A 21,190-nucleotide genomic window follows, 5' to 3' on the forward strand; every position below is an offset into this window, starting at 1 on the left:
CTTCCAGTACTTCTGAAGTGAAGCCTTGATCTTGTTGTACAGAAGGTGTTAGAATGATCCGGTCTAGTAGTTGGTCTAGTATTAAGCTCTGGATTACCACTCTTACGCTATCACTACATACTTTCAAAATGTTTAAGTCCTAAGCTGCTCGTGGAAGTGGTTGCAGCTAGGTTTGGGATTGGTAGAAAATGTTTCCCTGGAATTTCGTATCTGGTAGTTAGAAGGGGACCAGCAGCCTCATTCTCCTTGTTTTCTCTGCAAGTAGATCAGGAAAAGGAGTAAGCTAGTTGCTGTGGCTGTCTGATTTCATCTCTTGTAGCTGTAATTGACCTAAATGTGTACCTGTGAAAGCTTTACTTACTGCATTGCTATCTGTAAGCTTGTAATTGCTATCATTGAAACTTAAACCTGAGATAAAATGAGATGCTGTGAAGTTCTGTTTGTAATTATACTGTTTGTTGCATCCTTGATAGGGTGCTTGCTGTAAGACCTTTTCAGACCTCGTTCTGGATTTGTTGCAGCTGAGAACTGTCCTCAGTTTTACTTGCCTGCAGCCTTCAGTGTCTTCTGACTTTCAAAAATACTGTTATCAAAGCTGACTTTTACTGTTCTGTTGGTTGTCTGTAAGTTCAGCCTTTTAAAATACTTGCCTATCTCCTGACAAAGAACAGATGAGCCAAAATGAGAGGCTATGAGAAGAAAACTCACCTGCCATATTGCAGGACAGCTTTGCTTGAAAATTAATGCGAGGATATTACTCTATCCACTCTGCAATTGAAGTTTGCTGTGACCTGACTAGAGTAGAAACACCTTTTGTAAGTGTTGTGAGCTGATAGCTTTGATTTTATTGTTCTATTTGAGTTTTCCTGAATTTTTTTCACTTCTGAGAACAAATATGTTAGTGTAATGTAGGCATTGTTGAACTTTTGATCCAAGAAACCTGACCAAAATTTCTAAGCAGGTTGCATTTCTAGGTTATTTTGATGATTTTTCCTTTAATAAAAGGAAGCTGAAAGCAAGTGAAGTGTACTTAATGTAAACTTGCAAGCTTATTGCCTCTGCCTGCAGACCTTTTACTTCTTTCCATCTAAGCACTGTGCATGTTTTTTTTAGGAGTGGATAAGCTTTTCATCAAATTAATGACTAATCTTTATCAAACTAGTATTCATCTTTACAATTAAGCATTCCTGTTCTTCAATTGTATGGTGATTGGTGGACATACTAGTCATGAGTACATTTGAGAATTCAGATTCTTAATTTTCTCTCACTGCTGGTAGCAGGAATTTGCTGTGAACAGGGCATTATATTCTGGTTGGATACCCATTATAATTAAATTATCATCTTTGTCTATGTTCAGTGAACCTTTCTTTGAGTAACTTCCAAAAGAATGCACCTTTTTGCACTTTGGGAAAATCTGAATTCTCTAAGGAAAAAGGAGGAAGATGGAACAAGTGAAATATTTTGAGGTCTGCTAGGCTTTCCTTGTAGGTTTGGCTAATGGATTATGGTCAAGGCATAGTTGTTTTCTAATACAGAATACAATAGCTTGCTTGTTTTCTTTTACTCTGGACTGGAATCTCTTAATCCCTTCAGACTCAAGCATGAGTATCACATGATTTGGAGGTGTTTGGTTAGTGTACTTCACTGGTGCAGAGCATCCCTGTACATAACAGATGAGTAAATTGGGACTGCAGAGAGAAATCGCATGGAAATTTTCAGTTTTGGAGCTCCATGTCTTAAGTGTTTAATATTTTGTTGCTGGGTCATGTTCTGGCAAAACCAAGGGGAAGCATCTGGTCAGTTAGACTTCTAAGTAAGGAGATCAGATTTCTGCCCTAACCTCCTAGTTCATGATAAAAAGGACCACAACCTCAATATACCAATAGTATACTGATATGGTCAGTATACTTCCAGATGCTCAAACCATGTATTAGGGTATTTATATGGAAACTTCCTTGCGGGAGAACTGTGGTGGTACAGCTAATCATGAGGAGTCCTTTCAGAATCTCACCATATGGGACATCAGTGGGTATATAGCAGTATAAGTAATACTCATAAACCCTTTTTAAAGTAAAAGAATAAATGTTCATTAACAGATAACTTCAGAAAATAGTAGATTCCTGGATAGCTGCATAATGGTACCAACATGCCTGGTCACTGTCATGTTGCTTCCCCCCCTCAGTTCTGCAGGCTTTAGTAGCTGGAACCAAAATGTCTTCCACATGTCAAACTGGAATTTTAGCATTTAAATGACAGGATGAATGCTGATACTTGATGAGGGTAACTGCTAAACACTGATCTAGTGAGAAGACTAGACAAGATGAGTATGTTGTTGGGGTTTTCTGAAATAGAATAAGATTCCCTAAAATGCTGAAATATGGTAATGAACTGAGGATGGTAAAAAACCTCCAGTGATTTAGAAGATGATGATCTTGACTCCTGGTGCTGCTTTTGCAGAATTTGGTATGTTAAGCAGAAGATCACTGTTGCTTTGCTTGGAGTAGCTTCAGTAACTGATTCTACCAGCAGCTGAAGCCTGCTTCTTCCCAAGCTGTTTCACTTGCATTGAAAGAAATGCAAAAATAATTGGGGAGCTCTAATTGTGGTGGCTCTATACTTAGCTCGTTACTACAGGCAAATTATCTTTTGCTTCTCAAGTGTTGACTGGTAGGCTGGTTTAAGAGCTGTCTAGCTTTCAATTGCTAGGTCATTCTAACTCCTCTGCAATATTTTTATTGCATAGGTACTTCTTCCTGTAAACTCTTGAAAGGCTAGTGATAACCTAACAAACAGTGGAAGGGTCTAAGGATGAGAATTCTTTAGTAATTCACTAGAGAAAAAATCAATGCCAAATCTGCTGTTGTAATCAGCTTGGAGTAGGAAGCAATTTTGAAACCTGCTTGATATGATGCTCACCTGCAAAGGGTGGTTAGGTTCATTACTGTCACTGCACTGGCTGATGCCTGAACTGGGTGGGTGTGGTGTTCATGTGGAGGAGTCAGCCTGGAGAGTTGTGGACAAAGGCTGAAAGGATTTTGCTTGATTTGGCAAGTCTAAGATTGGTGTAACAAGGACAATAAGAGCTATTTCTTGCTTTCATTTTTTAAGACTATTTTTTAAATAAGCTGTTTGTATAAGGTACAAGTTTAGGTGCTCCTTTCCTTTCTGAGGGTCACACCCAGAGAGCAGTCCTATTAAAATTAATAGTGCTATTGCATCATTCCTTAGACCGCCATGTTCTCATTCAGCACTAAGGTATGAAGACTTTTCCACTTGCATAAGTCAACTTGATTTGTTCTGGTTGGAAGGAAGCAGTTTGGTAGCTCACTGAAGAGTAAGTTGCATGCTGCTGTGCCCTGTGGCTTATTTTCCTAAACATTATTATTTCAAGTTATTGTCCAGCTTTCTTAAATGTGTCTTAGCAGTATGTACAACTGCCTGAGACTGGACCAGTACTCACACAGAGGTAGTGATTATCTGGCTAGCCCTTGCTGAATGCAGTTCCTTTACTGCTTCTAGCATACTTCTTGCTCCTAGACACAAATTTGGCATTCAAATTAAAGACCTAGTAAGGCTAAGCCCCATGTACTGGAATGTATTTCAAGAGCCCCAAAATTGCAATATGGTTTAATCTACCTCATCTCCTTTCAATTTCTAAGTATTTATAACTGTTACTGTTTTTTCTGGTTCTTCCAACAAAATTCAGTTTTTAGCCTTATCGTAAATACTTGCTACCATGTGTCAATCCCAGCAGACAAAGTAGTGTACTGGTTAAGAAACACTTTTTCTAAAAATTTACTGCAGATCCCGTAACATTTGTTAGTCAGCTAAACTGGCTTCACTTATCAAAGGCAAGGAGTGATAAGTTAAAACATGCCTTGTCAAAAGAAGTTGATCTTAAGTGACTTGTATCATGAAAAGGGCAAGAAGGGACTTACGTTTTTTTGTGCAAGAATTACCATATTAGCAGGTGGGCTGGGGAGAATCTGGTTAAGCTTACAGTTTAAAGAAAGGCCTAATGCCAAAAAACCCTCCAAAAACTAATTTATGGGCTTAAACTCCACAGTTCTTATACTGACTCTTGCCAAGACAATTAAAGAATTCCTATAGCTAGTTTGAATTTCCAGGCTGGGTTTGGAGCATGATAGTTGCTTCTGCAGGTGCAGAGAACACTCAAGTCTGTTCAGGTAGGTTGGTGAGTCTTGGTGGTTTTATTGCTGGAAAGATTTTTAGGAGTCTGAAGATGTTGCTGTGAAGCACATTTGTGGTGCAGTTGCAGATGTAGCCAGCTGGGTTTTTTTACTGCTTGTAAAAAGTCAGCTTTTGAACTTTCATGAATTGATGAACAGTAAACTTTAAACCGGTGGTGTAGCACCAGTTTTCTAGAACTTCAAGCCTCCTGTTTGACTTGGGAAAATGTGGGAGGAAAAAATAGGATCCCTGTGTGGGATTGGTGTTCTTAAGATCTGCTTAACTATTTGTAGCTAGCTAAAATGCAAAAGGTGAAGGAATACCCTAGGGCCAATTCAGAGAAGGCTTGTTCAGCTGAATGAAGATCAATTGTGGTAAAACAACTCAGTGCATCCATCATCTTTGCAAAAGAAGACACAATCACCACCATATTTCAATAGCAATTAGTCAGGTTTTGCCATTGTATTCTCCCCTAGGTGACTTTATGCTAAGTATTGTTGAAAGACTTGACTTAGCAGAGTTTGTACATGTTGAAACAAATACAATGGCTTGAAACTTGTCTGAAGAATCTGCTGCTTGTTAGCTGACTTCTGAAGAGCCGCTTTACCTGTAACCCTTCAAAAGCAATGCTGATGACTTGGTTGCTTTGATTTTTTTAATAATGCTTTAAACAGAACTCATAAAGAGTTTAAACAACATATGGATAGTTTATTGCATATAAGAACGTGGAAGAGAAAGTTGTGAATATTTGTGAAGCTGGGAATCCATAGATCGTGCTGTGTGAGTGACAGGTCAGCCTCTACACGGAATTCAGAGCATCTTTGCCATGTTGTAAAAAGCTTGTTGCCTGGTGCTGATCTGTTCCTCCTATATAGAGCTTTTTGTAACCTTTAAACTCTTAAGTATAGAACAGGAATTTATCCTGTTAAAACCTGCATTTGTTTAAAGAGTTAGCTCTTATTCACCTATGTCCTACATCTCTAGATCTCAGTTATTTAAATACCAAGGTGTGTGTCACTCTAAACTTACTGGGTAGGTAAGTTTTTCCTTTAACAGAAAGAAGTAAATGTGACCTGTAGCGAAAAAACAGCTGTGCCTATCTTGTTACACCTTTTTCATTCTTCAGCTTTATGTATAGCGTTGAACTTCTAAATTAGGATTTAAGAGTTGGTCTGCTGGTGAGTTTCTGTCTGTGAAATCCTGGAGATCTGTCCAAGTACTTCTGAGATGAAGAGTGTTTAACTTTAGCTTTGTCTTGGAAGTGATGTATTTTATGTTGTATCTGATGCCAATTTTACAGGCTTTCTTTTGGGGGAAGAATGGGGAAAAGTCCTTACTAATGTCTCATCTAAACAAAATAGGCTGGGTGAATAATATAACATATACTGGGTATATGGAATATCTTAAAAATGAAGCGTTTGATGAAGTAGGTTGAATGGTAGGGTCTGAAGGCTTCAATTCTGAAGCAAGGAATAAGTCTTCTAATTTGTCTAGTTGGGTTTGCCCTACTTTCAAGCCTCACTGAATTTTCAAAAGGAGTAGCAGCAGATTTTTTTGTGTAAAACAGTAGGCTTGAATTATATCAGTTCTTATTATTTTGAGGTAGCTTGGTGTAAAGTTTTTTGCAGAAATGTTGCTCGTACTGAGCTGGTGGAATGGGAGTTAAGGTAAGTTCATCACAAGTCAAATGTGGTTCTTTCTCTTCTAGTATTTTAACTCCTTGTCACAAGTGACACTGTTCCTTGCAGCCAGATTTGACGTTGAAATCGGCAACTTAACCTTTGATTCGGTGTTGCGTCAGCCCATTGCATCTTCTGAGTTTAACTTGCGGTCTTAGTGCCATGTTCAGCGTGACTGGACTGATATACTCTGAAGGGGGATTTTTTAATACAGTGCTTCTAGACCGGGGGTGCTGCAAGTAAAGCATTTAACAAATGCTTCTGCAGTGCTTTTTGCTTCTGTAGGTAAAATGGTCCCTATCCTAAAGTTGCTGGCTTACAACAGCCTTGACTAGGTAGAGTCCTGCTAGTGTGCTGTAGTCTGGGATACGTACAGAGTAATAGGGCTGCTTTGTGGATCACGCAACTCTGGAGCTAAGGATACTGTCTGCCTTGAGGCACTGGGCTGTTGGGCTGAACTTCTGGTACAGGAATGCCTAAATGCTGAAAGGGTAGCCATTACTACTGGTTTCAAATTATCCCTCAAAAATGCAGCTCCTGAAAGTGTTCTGTATCCCAGTCAAACTGAGTTTGAAAGTGTCACTTGCAGAATGTGCAGCTCCTAGGGGTTTGCCTCTGCTGCTGTCTGGCACTGGGTTGTATAGCTGTGGTGCTACTTGAGTTGTACTAGAGATTTATGTAGGAAGTGGAAGCAGATGCATTCCTTTTTCTCAGAACTATTTTATTGATTGTTAACTGAAACAGTTGAATTGTTGGTTTCTGTTTAGTATTTGTGGTGAGATTTGATATGTTACTTGATAAATGCTCATGTGTTTTCCACAGATAGAATGTGCTTAGTCCTTGTGGGTTATGGAGTAGTGGGTTATTGGATTTGTGGATGTTAAGGTGGCTATGTGTTTCAGTAGTGAGAACTAATGCACTGAAACTTCATACTGGAAAGTTATTCAGTAACTCTTGTTTTTGTCACTGAGCTGCAAAAAACAATGCTGGTGAACTTAACAAGGTTAAATGAAAAAGGTACAAAACACAGATGTATGTATTTCAGAGCATGTCCCTAGAGGTAATAAAGCCTTAATTTGTAACTGTACTCAAGCAGATATTCCTCCTGGCTCTAACAAGACTAAGCATTTTGTTATTCATGTTGTTTAATACTTATACAGTTAGGACCCCTAGCTCTTATTTCTGAGGCTTTATTTTATCTTGACTGTAAGCAAAATGATTACCTGTCTGCTTACTGTAATGCTGAAAAGTCATGATTTGCTTCGAACTTCTTACAAGAAAAATAGAACATATGCATTGCTGTGTTTGCTCTGGTGTAAGTTACTTCAGAGTATTGGCAGATCATTTCCATGAGTTCATGTGTCAGTCTGGGAGGCAGAAGCTAGTCTGCTAGCACATTTAATCTATTTTTGATTTGTCAAGATCTCAAAGGTGGAAACAAAAAGCACTTTGTCCTGGCTATTTGTGGGAAGACTGACACTTGAATCACTTTCTAGTTGTCTATTCACTTATTTTCTTAGCATGCTGCTCTTGCTGAGTGAAGCGTGTTGTTTTGTAGAAGTCACTTCTGTTGTCTTAGTTCAAAGGCTTTCATGCCTAGGTTGAACATCTCATAGGGGCAATTTCAAATGAGGTACTTGTTTGAACAGCTCCAAGTTCAACCTTGTCAGCATAAGTCAGTGAAACCTGTCTGCCAATTGGTAGCCCTTTTGTAAAATAAGGCTGTGCCAGGGCTGAATGTTACTGCTGCCTTCCATCAGATCCTTGATGCTGTGTCTTCTTTCCCTCAGTTGAATGAGAGAAGGAGAGTATGACTGAAGGTACTTTTTGGTCAGTGCAGAACAAGCTCTAGAGAACCACTATCTCTGGGGTTTTGGTGGACTCTCCAGAGAATCATTCATGCTTATTTATGCTTTATTGCTGAGAGGATCAGAGTCTGACAGAATATCCTGGAAATATTGCATCCAGTTTCTAGTTCTTTCTTTTATATATTATGATAAACCTTTTTTCATTGCTAATCCCAAGTGTCTAGATACAGTAAAAAGCCTGAGTCTTTACCTTGCTGTATAATTTCCTTGTGGCCATTTTCTGAAGCCCTAATCATCAGGGCTTTAAATTTCTCATGCATATTATAGCCATGTGAGAATTTCCCTGATACTTGCAGGTGATCATGAAGTATTCAGTTTAAGTAGTTGAGCTTTGCTTCCTACTGTTTGTTTCGTTATTTCATGCTTTCAGGCTTCTGTTTGTATTTACTTTAGTTAACCAATAATAATTAACTCAAAGCATTGAACTGACTGAGTTATATTGGGAGAACAAACCAATAACCATAATGCAATAAGCATTATTGCAACTTCCTGGTAATGAAAATTCCAGTAGTGGAATACTTGATTTAATTTTTAAGCTTTGAGAAAATAGTGGTGGTGATAGAACAACTTTATAACTGACTCACTTAAGCAGCTACTTAATGCTAGCAAAAAGCTTGGGGTGTGTAGGAAGAATAATTGTAGTGGCTTTACAGCTGTTGAGGATAACAGCTGTTTGTTATGTTAATATAGGGAATGTCTGGTGAGCTGCTTGTTCTTCACATTTGATCACCAAAGAATGTGGTGTGCAGGTATGTTTAATTACTGATGTTTCCATAGACAGTCTGGATGACATTGTTTACTTCCTTCTAGTGATTCTGTCTAGATGTATTTAAGCTGGAAACTGCAGAGTTAAGGACACTTGGATATTGCTGTCCTGTCCTCCCACCAAACCACACAGTTGAATTAAGGATGTGTTTGTCTCCTGAAGTGGGTGTCCAAAATAAGCAAGAACTGCTCACTAAGTGGTAGAATGTGGGCCTTTTTAAAAAGAGACAAGGTCAGACACGAAATCTGGCTTTAGGTGAGAAGAATCTTAACTTCAGGTCTCTAGGGCAGTTTTTGTGTATGGCTGGTGTGGATGTGGCACTAAGGATGCTTCTAGAAAAGATTAATCTCTTGTGGATGCACATGGCTTTGGTGGTTTTCTTGGCATGAAAACTTGGTTAACCAACACTGCTGTAGAAATAGTAGAGATACAGCCTCTTAAGACCCCACCGAAAAGCTCTGAAGAACTTTGATGTCATGATGTCTTGTGTAAGGACAGCTCTGACTCAGTGGGGAATGTAAGCATGTGATTAAACTTAAAGCAGTATCACTGTACAAGTCAGAATTATTAAGGCTTCCAGCCTCACAAGTCAGGGCATCAGTTCTATCCCATTACTCTCTTAAATTGCATACCATCTCAAAAACTTGTTTCTTACCTCACTCTGCACTATTGTGCTTACCTTTAGGCACTGATTTCCAGCTCTGTAGGCTGAAGCACAGCTGTATGCTCTGCTGATCAGCTGCTAGGTGAATGGGCACTAGCTGCTGGGTAAGCATGTCAAGAATTTTGGCTTGGCAGTAAGTGCCTGTGTGGAGATGATGACTCAAAGGCTCAGGCAGTGCCTGCACACAGATGCTCTTCACATGTGGGGAGATGCTGTCCACTGACAGAGCTGGGTGTTGATGCTGTTCCAGCCCAGTTCAGAACCTTCTGGTGTAATAGAAACTTGCCCAAAGCCAACTTTTGATAGTTTATCTTACTGAATTTTCTATCAATTTTACAGCTACAATACTAATCCCATGGCAGTATCTTAAACATAGGCATTTTGAGCAATTATTGAAGAATTCAACATGAATGCTTATAGAACAATAGTGGGTTTAGAGTCTAGGATACCTTAATGGCATTATGGAAGCTAGCTATTGTATTAACAGAACCATTCTAAATATATTTCAGCATTGCATTCTTGACGGAGTAATTTGTGATGCTAGGACTTAAATATGAATACATCTTACATGTGCATACTCATGTGAGAATGACAGAACAGCACACGCTAGGCTTGAAGATAGTGTTTCTTTCAGTATGGTTTAGAGTATGGTACAATTATCCTTTGCTTTGATGTATTACTCAAACTCAGTAAGGCGTGGCTGTTCAGAAGTGACTGCAAGCTGCAGGTTATGGGAAAAGTCCGACTCCTTCAAAAGAGACTGCATCTCAGTTTCTGCAGTCCATGTAGAAAAAACCATTTGCAAAGCTTGCGTTGGGCTCTTTCATTGGGTATGACATGTCAGGAAGACAGTTCTGTTTTTCCATCTGCATGAGAAGTCCATCTTCTAGCTTTGGTTTCTCAGGCTTTCTGGTTTTTTCCTCTTAGGTTTTTAGCTTGCTTGTGTACTAGTTTATTCCTCATCAGTCAAGCTGTTAGAGGGGAATACCTGGTAAGTAGTACTTGCAAGCTTCTGTAATGGATTGGTATGAACTGTTCAAATGTCTGCTGCTTGTCTCTGAGCTTGCTTCTGACTGCATAATTTAAAGGCAATACAGGGAGGTTTTGGATGGGAAGGGACATGTATCCTAGGAGTCCAGCTATCTGAAGGGCACTGCCTAGCATAGCTGTCCTGATATCAGTGAGGATGGACTTTTCATGGTTATGAAATCAGTAAAATATCATCTCTCTAAACATGGTCTTAAATTGCCTGGTCTCCTTGGCAGAGCTAGACAGTCTTTTAAACATATGAACTCTTCAGGCAATCTAAAGCTGGGGTTTTTTTTTTGTTGCAGGCAAATGTCTTGATGACCTGAAGGAGGACTTTGGTAGGCTGAGGAAGTCTTTCTTGCAGTTGTCCTCCATCCTACCTGTACTAGCAGGAGATGGGTGTGTTTTTCACAGGGGAGTGAACATCTACTTGAAGTCATAAGGCATCAGGATCTATAGTGAAAAGCATTAGTTTAACTGAAAGTGCAAGTGAGGTAGCCTTGAATACCAGAAGATAGGATTGCCAATGACTGAAGGATCTATACCTCGCTTCACACTTCCCTTTAAAAGTGTCTAGGGTTTCTGATGGAGTTCAATAATCAGGTTGACTTAGGTAGTACCAGAGACAGGTGGTAACTTGGAGTGGGGTTGAGACTGTAAAAATGGAGATGAGGCAGGAGGAGAATGTGAAGAGCTGACATGCTATTACTGCATTGATTTCCATACCTGTGCAAGGCTTATACATTAAATGTCCACCGTTTAAAAACCTCCTGCTCCTGTCCTCCATTCTTTGGAAGCAAAATGACAGGCTTCAGTTCCTCACTTTGCTTTAATTGTTCCTAAGGCTGCTATCAGGGTAGCTTTGCTTCATGCTCTGGCAGTCTTACTTGAGCTGTCAGTGCAGTCTGCAAGCCTTTCACTGTGAACACCACTGGTGTAGCAGTTGATTGAGCAGTGGAAGCCTGAGTAAGTATCACTGGCTGGTTCTCAAGTCTGACATCATATCCAAGAATTAGATGGTTCTCTTTCACCGTGGGGATAATGAAATAATTCCTACTGTGTTATTCATTAACTCACATTTCATTCAATGGCTCCTAAGAGGGTAATGAGTATGTTAGAGGTGAACTTGCATAAGACTTCTGACATCCTTTTGATAAGATAAACAAGAGTTAAAGCCATGGCAGGTGAAGTTTAAGCATGGCAGTGATGCCTTGCTGAGGCAGGTGGCATGTGGTGTGTTACACATACTGACTTTAAAACTAATTTAATGGCTTTTTCTTTAATGGTTTAAAGAGAATAGCCTGCTTCTAAAGCTGCTGCAGAAATAACTAGTGCCCAAAGCCAGATGAAGGTCTTCCTTAGTGTGGAGGCTGCATCATATTGAATGGCTGTACAGAAAGGTGATGTTCAGCTCAGCATTGCAGTGCTTCAGGGCAGGTGTGGGAGCCCAACAAATAAACTGGGGAACCTGCAACAAAAGCATATGGAGGGAAAAGCATCTTGAAGGACAACTGCTTCTGATTTGCATAAAATAATTTGGTACAAGAGCCTGTTGAACCTTGTTGGGTTTCTGGTTTTAGCATTAATGTAGCTTGAGCATGTGTAAAATTTGAATATCCCTTAAATGTTAGTGTCAGGCACGCTTCCCCCTCATGTACACAGTTTTGTCAGCTTAAACTGCCATATGCTACTCCAAGAAAACTTTAAAGGGGAGAAAGATTACCTAACTTGCTAAGGGATTTTCACTAACATTATGTTGAAAATAATAAAACTGGACAACTCTACCCCTACCTTTAGGGCTGACCATTTTAAAGGAGGCTATGGGAATTGGATATATTGACTCATTTTGGCTCTCGTGTGAGTCCTTGATGACCTGGGCTTCCTGATAAATATGGCTGTGGCTGTTGATGAAGCTACCGTACCAAATGTGAGTACTGTTCTATTTTGAAGGCTTGCCAGGGAGTTCATCTCCCTCCAGAAGAGATTTATCAGTGCTGTGCAATTGAGCCAATAAACTAATATAATCAGATTAAGCTGTTTGTGGGAGGAATGATTACTGGATATTCAGATGCCTAACATCTGATAGTCTGATCTTCTGACTGTTGCTGTGCACTGGCATCAGTAGTTCATCCCCACATGTAATAACTGAGATCATTTTAAGCAGAGGCTGCAGTAGCCTTGGACACCTGAAGAAATCCAGAGCTTCCAGGTGGTCCAATAAGATCTTAAACTACCTGGTGTTTGTAGAAGCACTGGGGTGAGGGAATAGTGACCTTATCTGGGAAGAAGTTCTGGGTGGTGGTCTGGTGACTCAGGTGACTGCCATCCTGGAGAACTAGATGTGTCCCTGCCCTGTTGTGGATTGTGGTGCTGGCTAGTAAGTTACTGGAGACTTTTACAGGTGTGTGTAGATTTACAGTTTTGGTGTTAATACACAACTCCAGGCCTAAGTGCTCATCTCTGCAGCTGGGACCCACAGCTAGTGGAGTTGTATTTCCCAAATACAGAGCAGAATACTATGAAAATTGGGAGTATTTGAAGAACTAGAATTTAGACATCTGTTCTGGGTACCAAAGCTAGAAGATCCTTCTGATGCCTTGAACTCTTAGTTTTTCAACCTGTTAAAAATACGTTGCTACCACTTAACCATATGGGACAGTGTGAAAATTGTGGTAAGCACTGTGGATCTCTAACAGAAGAGGTGCTATAAAATGAGCAGTGTAGGAAAGATTGACTTGATTCAGAACTCCGCACTGACTACAAGGTTTAATAAAAATGAGTAGAATGAAGAGTTCTGGGTTCAGGGAGTATTGTCCACCTAGTTCACTGAGTGAGGGTGCGGGTTTATGGGAAGGAAAGAATGGAGAAGGGAATTAGGGATCATACATACTCCAAGAGAAGCTGAACTAAAGCTTCACAGGTGATCATAGTGCTTACATTTCCCAATGTGCAATTCTTCACTCCATGCTTTTTATATATAGACATTTTAAGATGCAATTACAAGTTGATTTCCATGGCATGTATAAGTAGTGGAAATATCCAGTGTGTCCTTAAAACATGGGTCTCAGGCTGTCAGCTTTGCCTCTCTTGTTTACTTTATTGTGCAGCTATGTGTAACAACCTAGTCAAAAAATCCATCACCAAAGTGTGCCTGCCCCGTCAAGGATCTCTTCCCTTACAGCCGCATTTACACACCAGTGCTCTGACTTCTTGAGCTGTTGTATGTGAAGTAGTAAAATGCCAAAACAGGCCATTGTTTCTTACCTGTTCTTGGAAGGACTGTTTTTCAGCACCTATGGTAATAGTAACTGGAAAAAAATATCTTCAGTTCATGTCAAGCTTTAAGTTGTTCAGACTGAATGTAGAAGTTTGGCTGCAGCTGCTGGTTTGTGGATGTCATTGGTTATTCTGGAAGCCTCTACCATCAGGGAAGACTTTCAAAACAGTTCTGTCAGCTGGACCTGAAACTGATGCAGAAATGTTTTATTTCCAAGCTAATGACACAGATGTGGTACTTTTAATAAAACATGCATACCTTGGATCCTTGTACTTGGTTGACAGACTAATTTAAGCTTGCCAAGTAAGCTTTCTTACATAAAGATGTAATCTTTCATCTAGGAAAGGAGTTTGGCTATTTTTTGGCATTGAATCTAGATGTGCAAAACTATGCAAGCTCTTTCAGAAATACAAGGCCTGAATACTGAGGTTGCTCCTACAGAGGGCTGTTACTTATCTAAATTACAAATGCTTTTTCATCCCAGCTCTGAGCATTTGCTTCTAGATTGGTCTTTGCATGTAGATTTGTGTTTACATGAACTGCATAACCTCTTGAAATAAAGGCTTACAATAAAAGTGAGGTAGACTTAAGTATTCTGAACATTGTTGTTATCCTTGCCGTTTTCCCTGGTTTTGATCAGTGTGAAGGCTTCCTTTGCCTTTGAGTATTATTCTGAACTTGGTTTAAGATTTTAACCTTAATATTGGAACATGTTTTCCAGGAAGAATATACTTGGTGATATTCAAACCTTGGCTGGACAAGTTTTTTTGGGCAACTTGATCTCATTGGAACTGTGTCAAGTAGGGGCTTGGACTAACTGATGTTCATATGTCCCATTCAACCCAAATGGTTTTGAATTTGTTTGCATCTGTATCTATCCTGGTTCTTTATACTTTCCTGTTTGGACTAAAGGGGCAGAAGTAACTTTTCTTTTTGCTTTTTTTGTAATTGAATATTGAATCTTGTTCTGTGACTCTTAACAGCACAGAAATCTCTGGTGTTGAATTTGAGTCTCTTTCAGAAGGAAAGCTTTCTGTGAAGTTCAGTCTTCCAGGACCTGACAACAAGCTTTACTGCAGGCAGCTTTTATTTTTATAGTTATGGGAAGGAAAGAAATTCCTGCCTTTTTTTGGTTTGGACTTTGACTGAGGTTGGCACCTTGTAAGATCTTTGAGGAGATCCTTGAGTACCTGAGCAAACTGAGTTTCAGTATTGTGTTCACACATTGCCAGCAACTTCATCCTGCTTATGCATCATGAAACAAGATGTCAGTTGAGGTCAGGGGTTTTTGCCATTTAATTTCATCAGGAGCAAAGCAGTAAATTAGGACCCCAAACTCAAGTACTAAACCTCTTACTCCTCCTTATTTATGCTATAATCTACTTTTTTGCAAAAACTTTCCTGATTTACTTTTTGAATCTAAGCAAATGCAACTTGAGTATGTTATCCTCATGGGTTTAAGACGGACATCTCTGAGTTTGCATTCCATAAGTACAGACTTGGGTTTTTGCTACTAAGTCAGTTACCAGAAGGTACTTCAAGTTGAAGGATAAAGAATAAAAATAGATTAATTTAGCTAATCTTACTTAATTTTTACTGTGAAATGCTACTTCTGTGCGTTTAAGTGAAGTTTGGTATCTGCAAGTCACAGGTAAGAATTAAGTGTTAAAAATGTGTAACTTGCACTATTTTCATAGCTTGTGGACTAATGCACATGTTCTTGCATGTCCCTCTAAAATACAACTTGAAGGGCACATGCTAAATTTACCGTAAGGGTGGTTATAAATCTTTATATTTTGTTAAAGAAAGGTTAAGTCTTGCTGGCTGATAGTAATGATTCAAATGCAAAACAAAATTAAAGTGGATAACTGAAGCTTCCTGTATACTGATGTACATTTTTAAAAATCTGGGATTAAACTGTACTTAAAATGAAAATTACCTTACCTGATGCATCAATAACAGAATTAGCTGTTGAACTGCATTCACTTTTGCAGTGCCTATGGGGAAGATGTAGATGTGTTGTGTTTAGGTAACTTGCGGAAGAGCCCAAACTTTTTGTTTCTTCAAAATGATGATTTATCTCTTAATTACAGCCAAGTCTTTTAGTAAACTAGGTTTGTTTTGAGTCACACAAGGAGGGAGTGAATGTTCTTTAAAGGATAAAACTCTTCTTATCATCTTTGTATTATTAGCGTTCTTCCTTCTCAGGCTTTGTTGTATCTACTGGTATGAATGAGTTTCTCTAGGGAAAATAAGTGAGAGGCTTTAAATCAGGGATTGCCTGACTTGAATGAATCCACACTAAACCAAATTTTGGGGAAAATTGTCTTCTGGATAGTCCCATTAGAGTTCACCAGGACATAAGTGTCTATATACAGGCAAATGGATTCCTACAACAACACTAGAAACAAAGGTTGCTGTAGATCAAGGAGTGTTGAGCTGTTGTGGGAATGTATTTGCCTGTATATACAGACCCTTGGTACTATCTTGCATTTGTTATGCCTTTTTTTTAAAGGGCATTTAGTATAAAATAGGATCCTGGAGTAATACCTCTTTTTGGTAAAAACTAACAAGCTATACAGAGCTTAGTGTGGGTTGATTTAAGTGAGCAGGTAGGAAAAACAGACTTAAATCTGTTGGTTGATCTTGGCATTGAAACAGTGATTTCAAAGGAGATATAGTTATGATATAGAATTGATTCATTTTTCCACATAAGGCAAATATCTGCTGGTATCCTTCTGAGGAAGCTTGAACATTTAGGTCAGTGGATTTTTAATTTTAAATGTAGAAGGGGGAAGGGGAGACATGGTCTGTGGCTAGTAAATATTAACTGGAGATATATCAAACCTTGTTTTACTAGCAGAGTTGCAGTCTATTGCAGAACTTAATTTCAATTCTAACTGAAATGCAGTGTTTTAATACACAAGTGCCTTAAAAACAACCACAAAACCTTCCTTGGTGCCTCTCTGAAATGCTTAAATATATTTAACTTTGGCTTCATGCTGGTTTGTTGGGGGTTTTTTTTGTTTTGGTGGGGGTTTTTTTGTTTGGTTTTTTTTTTTTTTTTGGAAAAGCATATTCTGTTAATCAAGTAAATTCTTTCCTGGCTCTCAATGTCTGTGCAACTGCAATGTAAACTGACAAGCTTGTATACTTTCAGTGTTATGGAAGTTGTTACACAGAGAAGAGATTTTAGGGAGTTGTCATGACTGAACCCAGCCTCCCTCGGTAGTCTAGAAACATGACTTTAGAAACTGTAATTGTTCTTGCTCTTGACATGTTCAAGATTTGAAAAAGATGGTTGCATAGCATACTACCTCGGTTTAGTAGCTGGAGGGCTGCTGGACTTAAAAATAAGTAAGCTTAAAAAAATTTACATAATAGAGTCAACTGGTTCTAAAACACCACGGTTGTGCCTTTAGAGGAATACATTTTGCAGCGTGACAAAATTAACTAGTCTATTGAAGACCTCTGTACTTAATACTAGATACTTGTAATGTATGTAATTGATCTTCAAAACTAGTTACGGAAATTAAAACACATTAAGACTAGCTTCAAATTTCTTTAGGCAATCTTAAGAGCTGCAAGACTACTGTGCCTCCTGTCTCCCACAGCAAAGAAGGGCCATGTACAAATGTGGTTTAAGTCCTTGGTATTTGATTAGGCTCTCAAGTGAGATGTGGTCTTGGCTGTTCAGAGCTCCTCAACTGTAGTTTGATATGTGGATGGCTCAGTGTCTTTTTTCTGCATATGTTTGTAGGACCCTTTCAAAGACTATCTTTTATCTTTCTTTGCTTGCCTTTTATTTCAGTAGTGGAGTCCCATCTCAAGGTCTTATTTAAGTGCAACTTGCAAATGGAAAGTAGTATTTTGCCAGTTAACATTTCCTGTTTCTGAAAGTAACTGACTTTCCATGAGTGGAAAAAGATGGGAATAAACAACAGTCTTAATATTTGGAAGATACTAAAGTGAATTAATTATAGGATATTTTCTTGGTATTTGCTTGTCCTGCTTTTTCTCCTCGCTTTAGTGAACTGAATCAGCTGACCAAAGAAAGGACATCAAGTAGCAGGTTTCTTGGAGGCAGTGTGCTGGTAGTTTAGCCAAACCCGTTTGTCCCTTGTGATCTAAATACAGGAAGCCTCCTTTAATTGGGGAAGGCATCTGAGTTGTGTGTACATCTTAATACATGTAGGGAGCCAAAGCTCTTCACTGCTGTGCCTAGCTGAAGGACAATGCTAGTGTGAGTCTTTTCTCCCTCTGTAGAAAACTTGACTAGTAACAGAGCATACTGCTGGAAGTTTGGGGAAGTTGAAACTGGAAATGGATTAATGCAATAACCTGTTTGTTCTAGTCTGGAAGGGGTTAGCTGCTCAAATGTAAGGAGGACAGTAACCTGGTAAATCACGTGTCTGGCTTTAAAACTGTAACTTGCTGTCTAAATAGGAGCTAGCAGAAAATTCCTTATAGTCAAACTGCTAGTGTTTCCTTACCTAGCTCTTGCTGGTCTCCTTATCATGCACAAGCACACATGGTTTTATGTCACAATTTGACTTTTGCCTTACAGTATTTACACATATTAAGTGGCTGGTTGAACAGTGAGTGCTGTTGATGTCTTGGCAGTCTTGTGGATGATGCCTAAACAAGTACTTGGAATGTCCTCTAGAAAACGGCTGTTTATGATCCTAGAAAAGCTAGCCTGATCCTTAACTCAAACATGAAATTTAGGTGGTAAGTTCATAAAAAGGGGTCTCTTATGACTAAATAAAGCTGTCTCTCTACCTAGGTCAGCTCTTTCAATATGATTATTTGATTCAATTGTTACCAGGCTTGTTTTGCATGTACTAATAAAGAAATACCCGAACTCAGTGCTTTTCTTGTATTGAATTCACTATTTTATACTGTAAATAAGCAGGAGTACTAATGCTGTGATCAAACATACTTATCCCCTGCCATGGTTCGTTGGAAGAGACTAGCTCATCATCCCTGAGTTCATGGATGCAGGCAGAAATATTGCTGTGTGTAATACCTAAAGACAACTTCAGTTCCTGTTGGTACAACAGGATACAGTTGTATGTTTAATAGCTCTAATGCAGATCGGGGCTTTTTGAGGGTAGTTGGTATTTGAACTGTAACCTCTGCTGTTTAAACTTAGCCTGCTTAATGCTTTGAGAAATAAATATCCAAGTAGTTCAAGAGATGAGCAAGCTAATTGACTAGGTCTGTACAGAAAATGTCACTTCTGCAGGTGTTGAAGTGATTCTTAAGCTGCCTCAAATTCTCTGAATTCTAAGTGTCATGCAGTTGCTTCCAGGCTATGCTTTTATCAGAATCTGCTCTGGAAGCAAACAACATATACAACACTAGAGTAGTGGTTCTATAATTTGACTTTTTTCTGGATTAGTTTTGTCTTGCATCTAGGAGTTGGATTATGTCATGAGGGGTCTGAAATGTCAGAGTTGGTGTAAGATAAGGAAGGGGAACATTTTGTTGGGGAGTATGGGAGCAGTACCCTGTCTGATGGCTCATCATGTTTCAGGGAATGTGAATGTAGTCTATTTTAAAGCAAACCCACCTTAAGTGTCACACTAAAAAAAAGCATTTTTGGAGTGTGCCACAATTTTACCAAGGCTAGTGTTAGGCCATTTGAAATTATTAACTTTCACATTTGTATAAGGTAAGTCATTGAACACTGAGACTCTCAAATGGCCGCTTATTCCTAGATGAAGATGGTGAAGGTGGATATGCATCTTACTCAAATAGCCTCCTTGACAGAACATTTTTTTCAATGCAATTTAAGAATTAATGGATTAAAATTGTAGTCCATAATTGCATTGTGCAAGGTGTGCAATAAAAGTGATGTGTCGTTATAAGCCTTGATAACAGAAAACAGACTTTTCTGTGTCCTGCCTGTTCCTACCTGTGTAGATGATCAGTGCTATTGCTCTGATCCTCTTGGGGGGGGGGGGGGGGGGGGCTGTGTTTCCTGTTGTGGACACCTTATAATAACTTAACCTACTTAATGCTTTGAGAAATAAATGTTTATTCATAGAGCAGGTACTTGGTATTTCAATGAAAGTTGTCTTATGACAAAAGCATTGAGTGGTATTTTGTTAGAGGTTTTAAAAGCTTTGTGCCAGACAAAGTATGGTGAAAATGAGGTCAACTTAACACACTTAGGAGCTAATAGCTGTAACTGCATGTACATGGTCCTAAAGTAGTTCAATGGGGGGAAAAAATCTCATGGGAGTGTAACTTGAAACTCCAAAGGAGTCTTCAAATCAAATTTGCTTCTTGGTTGTTCCTGTTTTCAAAACTTTCTTTTTTTTAATTACTTGTAGATCTCTTTAGTGTTGCATTGACTGTCAATAAAATAGAACATGTAAGGAGCCTGTTTTGATAGCTGTTGTGTAATGCCACTGTCATAGAACAGCAGCTGCCTCTTTCCAGTACTCATTCAGTTAACAAAGGACTGAGTTAAAGCAAAATGTTACCAGAGGGAAGGGGGATGAATAGGTATTTTGGGAGGATGAGTAAAACCTTTGAGACTTTTGATTAACAGCCTCTTATCCCTATTTGTTTGTTGCCTTCCAGAAAGGAAGAAATAGGGGAGGGAGTGTGAGTCATGGCAAATGGGCTGTAAGGACCTTAGTGGAAAAATGGGATGTATGAGGAGCAAATTATTCCCTTCCTTACTCTGTTCTGCTATTTCAAATGGAAACTTCTGCTGCCTGGTCTTGGTCCTGCTCACTTGCTTTTTCTGTTTTGTAACTTCAATCTAATATTGCCCTACTTTTCATGGCTCTTTGGTTATCTTTTGACATAATATCCCCTCCCCAGCACACTTGGTCAACTTTCTAGCTTGGAACCTACACAAGTCTACTGAGTTTCCACCAGCTCAGGCTCTGGTCAGTGTTCTGTGTCCTGTCAGCTTTCATATCTGACTACTAGATTCAGATCCCATCCTTGCAGATCTCTGCTCAGTTCAGACTGATCTGTGTAGCTCATTGATCCTTCTTGGTTGATGTTACTTGTCTGTCATGTATGTAAAGTTGAGGAATATGGAGTAACTGAAATAAAATGAAAATGATAGGATGGGTTATTAATTTGAGCTTTAAACTTCCAGTCGTTCATCAGATCTCTGCGTAAATTGTATCCAGGCTTATGTATGAACAATTGCAGTGTTTGAATCTTAGGGTTTTATCCAAATGAAAAAGGAATTCAAAGAAAAGAAATGGAAATCTTATAAGAAAAAGTGACATTTTTGTCAGATTTTGTTTTCAAGCTTGCTGTGGTCTTTTGACCAGGGTGGTTTTGAGATCCGTGAAGGAGAATATTGATATATAATCTTTTATTCAGAAACACTTTCCTAAAAAACCTCTTAAAGTGTATACTATAATCCCACCTAAAGTTTTGCATCCATTATGGAAAAAATGGACCTTTCTTAATGCAAGATCAAATTTCTCTTTATTACCATTAGCTATTAGATAGCCACAGTCTCAGAAATGCTTCTACTGCCTTGCCTACTGCATTCTTTTGCCATTTCAAGCTTTGCTTACTGTTTGAGATGGGTTTTCATTTTAACTTTGAACTGTTGCTTCTGCATTTAATTCTTGAAGAGTGTAAGAAATTATTTTTAACTAGTATGCAAAGATAATCAGCTTAATCAAACTGCTTTAAAAGCAGATTAATGCCTCTTCTGAGTGCAAAGATGAA

The 21,190-nt window shown here is 38.9% G+C and overlaps 1 protein-coding gene across 7 annotated transcripts in view; it reads left to right on the forward strand.

The window, feature by feature from the left end:
• Positions 1–21,190, forward strand: part of MTMR3 (myotubularin related protein 3) — an 83,216-nt gene that overhangs the window by 7,646 nt on the left and 54,380 nt on the right. Inside the window, exon 1 of one of the 7 annotated variants that reach the window (XM_069795388.1) lies at positions 12,090–12,124. The exons of 5 other annotated variants lie outside the window; for them this stretch is intronic. In XM_069795388.1, the coding sequence (XP_069651489.1) occupies positions 12,105–12,124 (20 nt within the window). In that variant the 5' untranslated portion in view covers positions 12,090–12,104. Of the gene's footprint in view, positions 1–12,089; positions 12,125–18,176; positions 18,206–21,190 lie in introns of those variants that run through there. One more of the 7 variants, XM_069795389.1, reaches the window with a different exon arrangement.

Source organism: Haliaeetus albicilla, chromosome 10, assembly GCF_947461875.1.
Source record: "Haliaeetus albicilla chromosome 10, bHalAlb1.1, whole genome shotgun sequence".
NCBI classification, from domain to species: Eukaryota; Metazoa; Chordata; class Aves; order Accipitriformes; family Accipitridae; genus Haliaeetus; species Haliaeetus albicilla.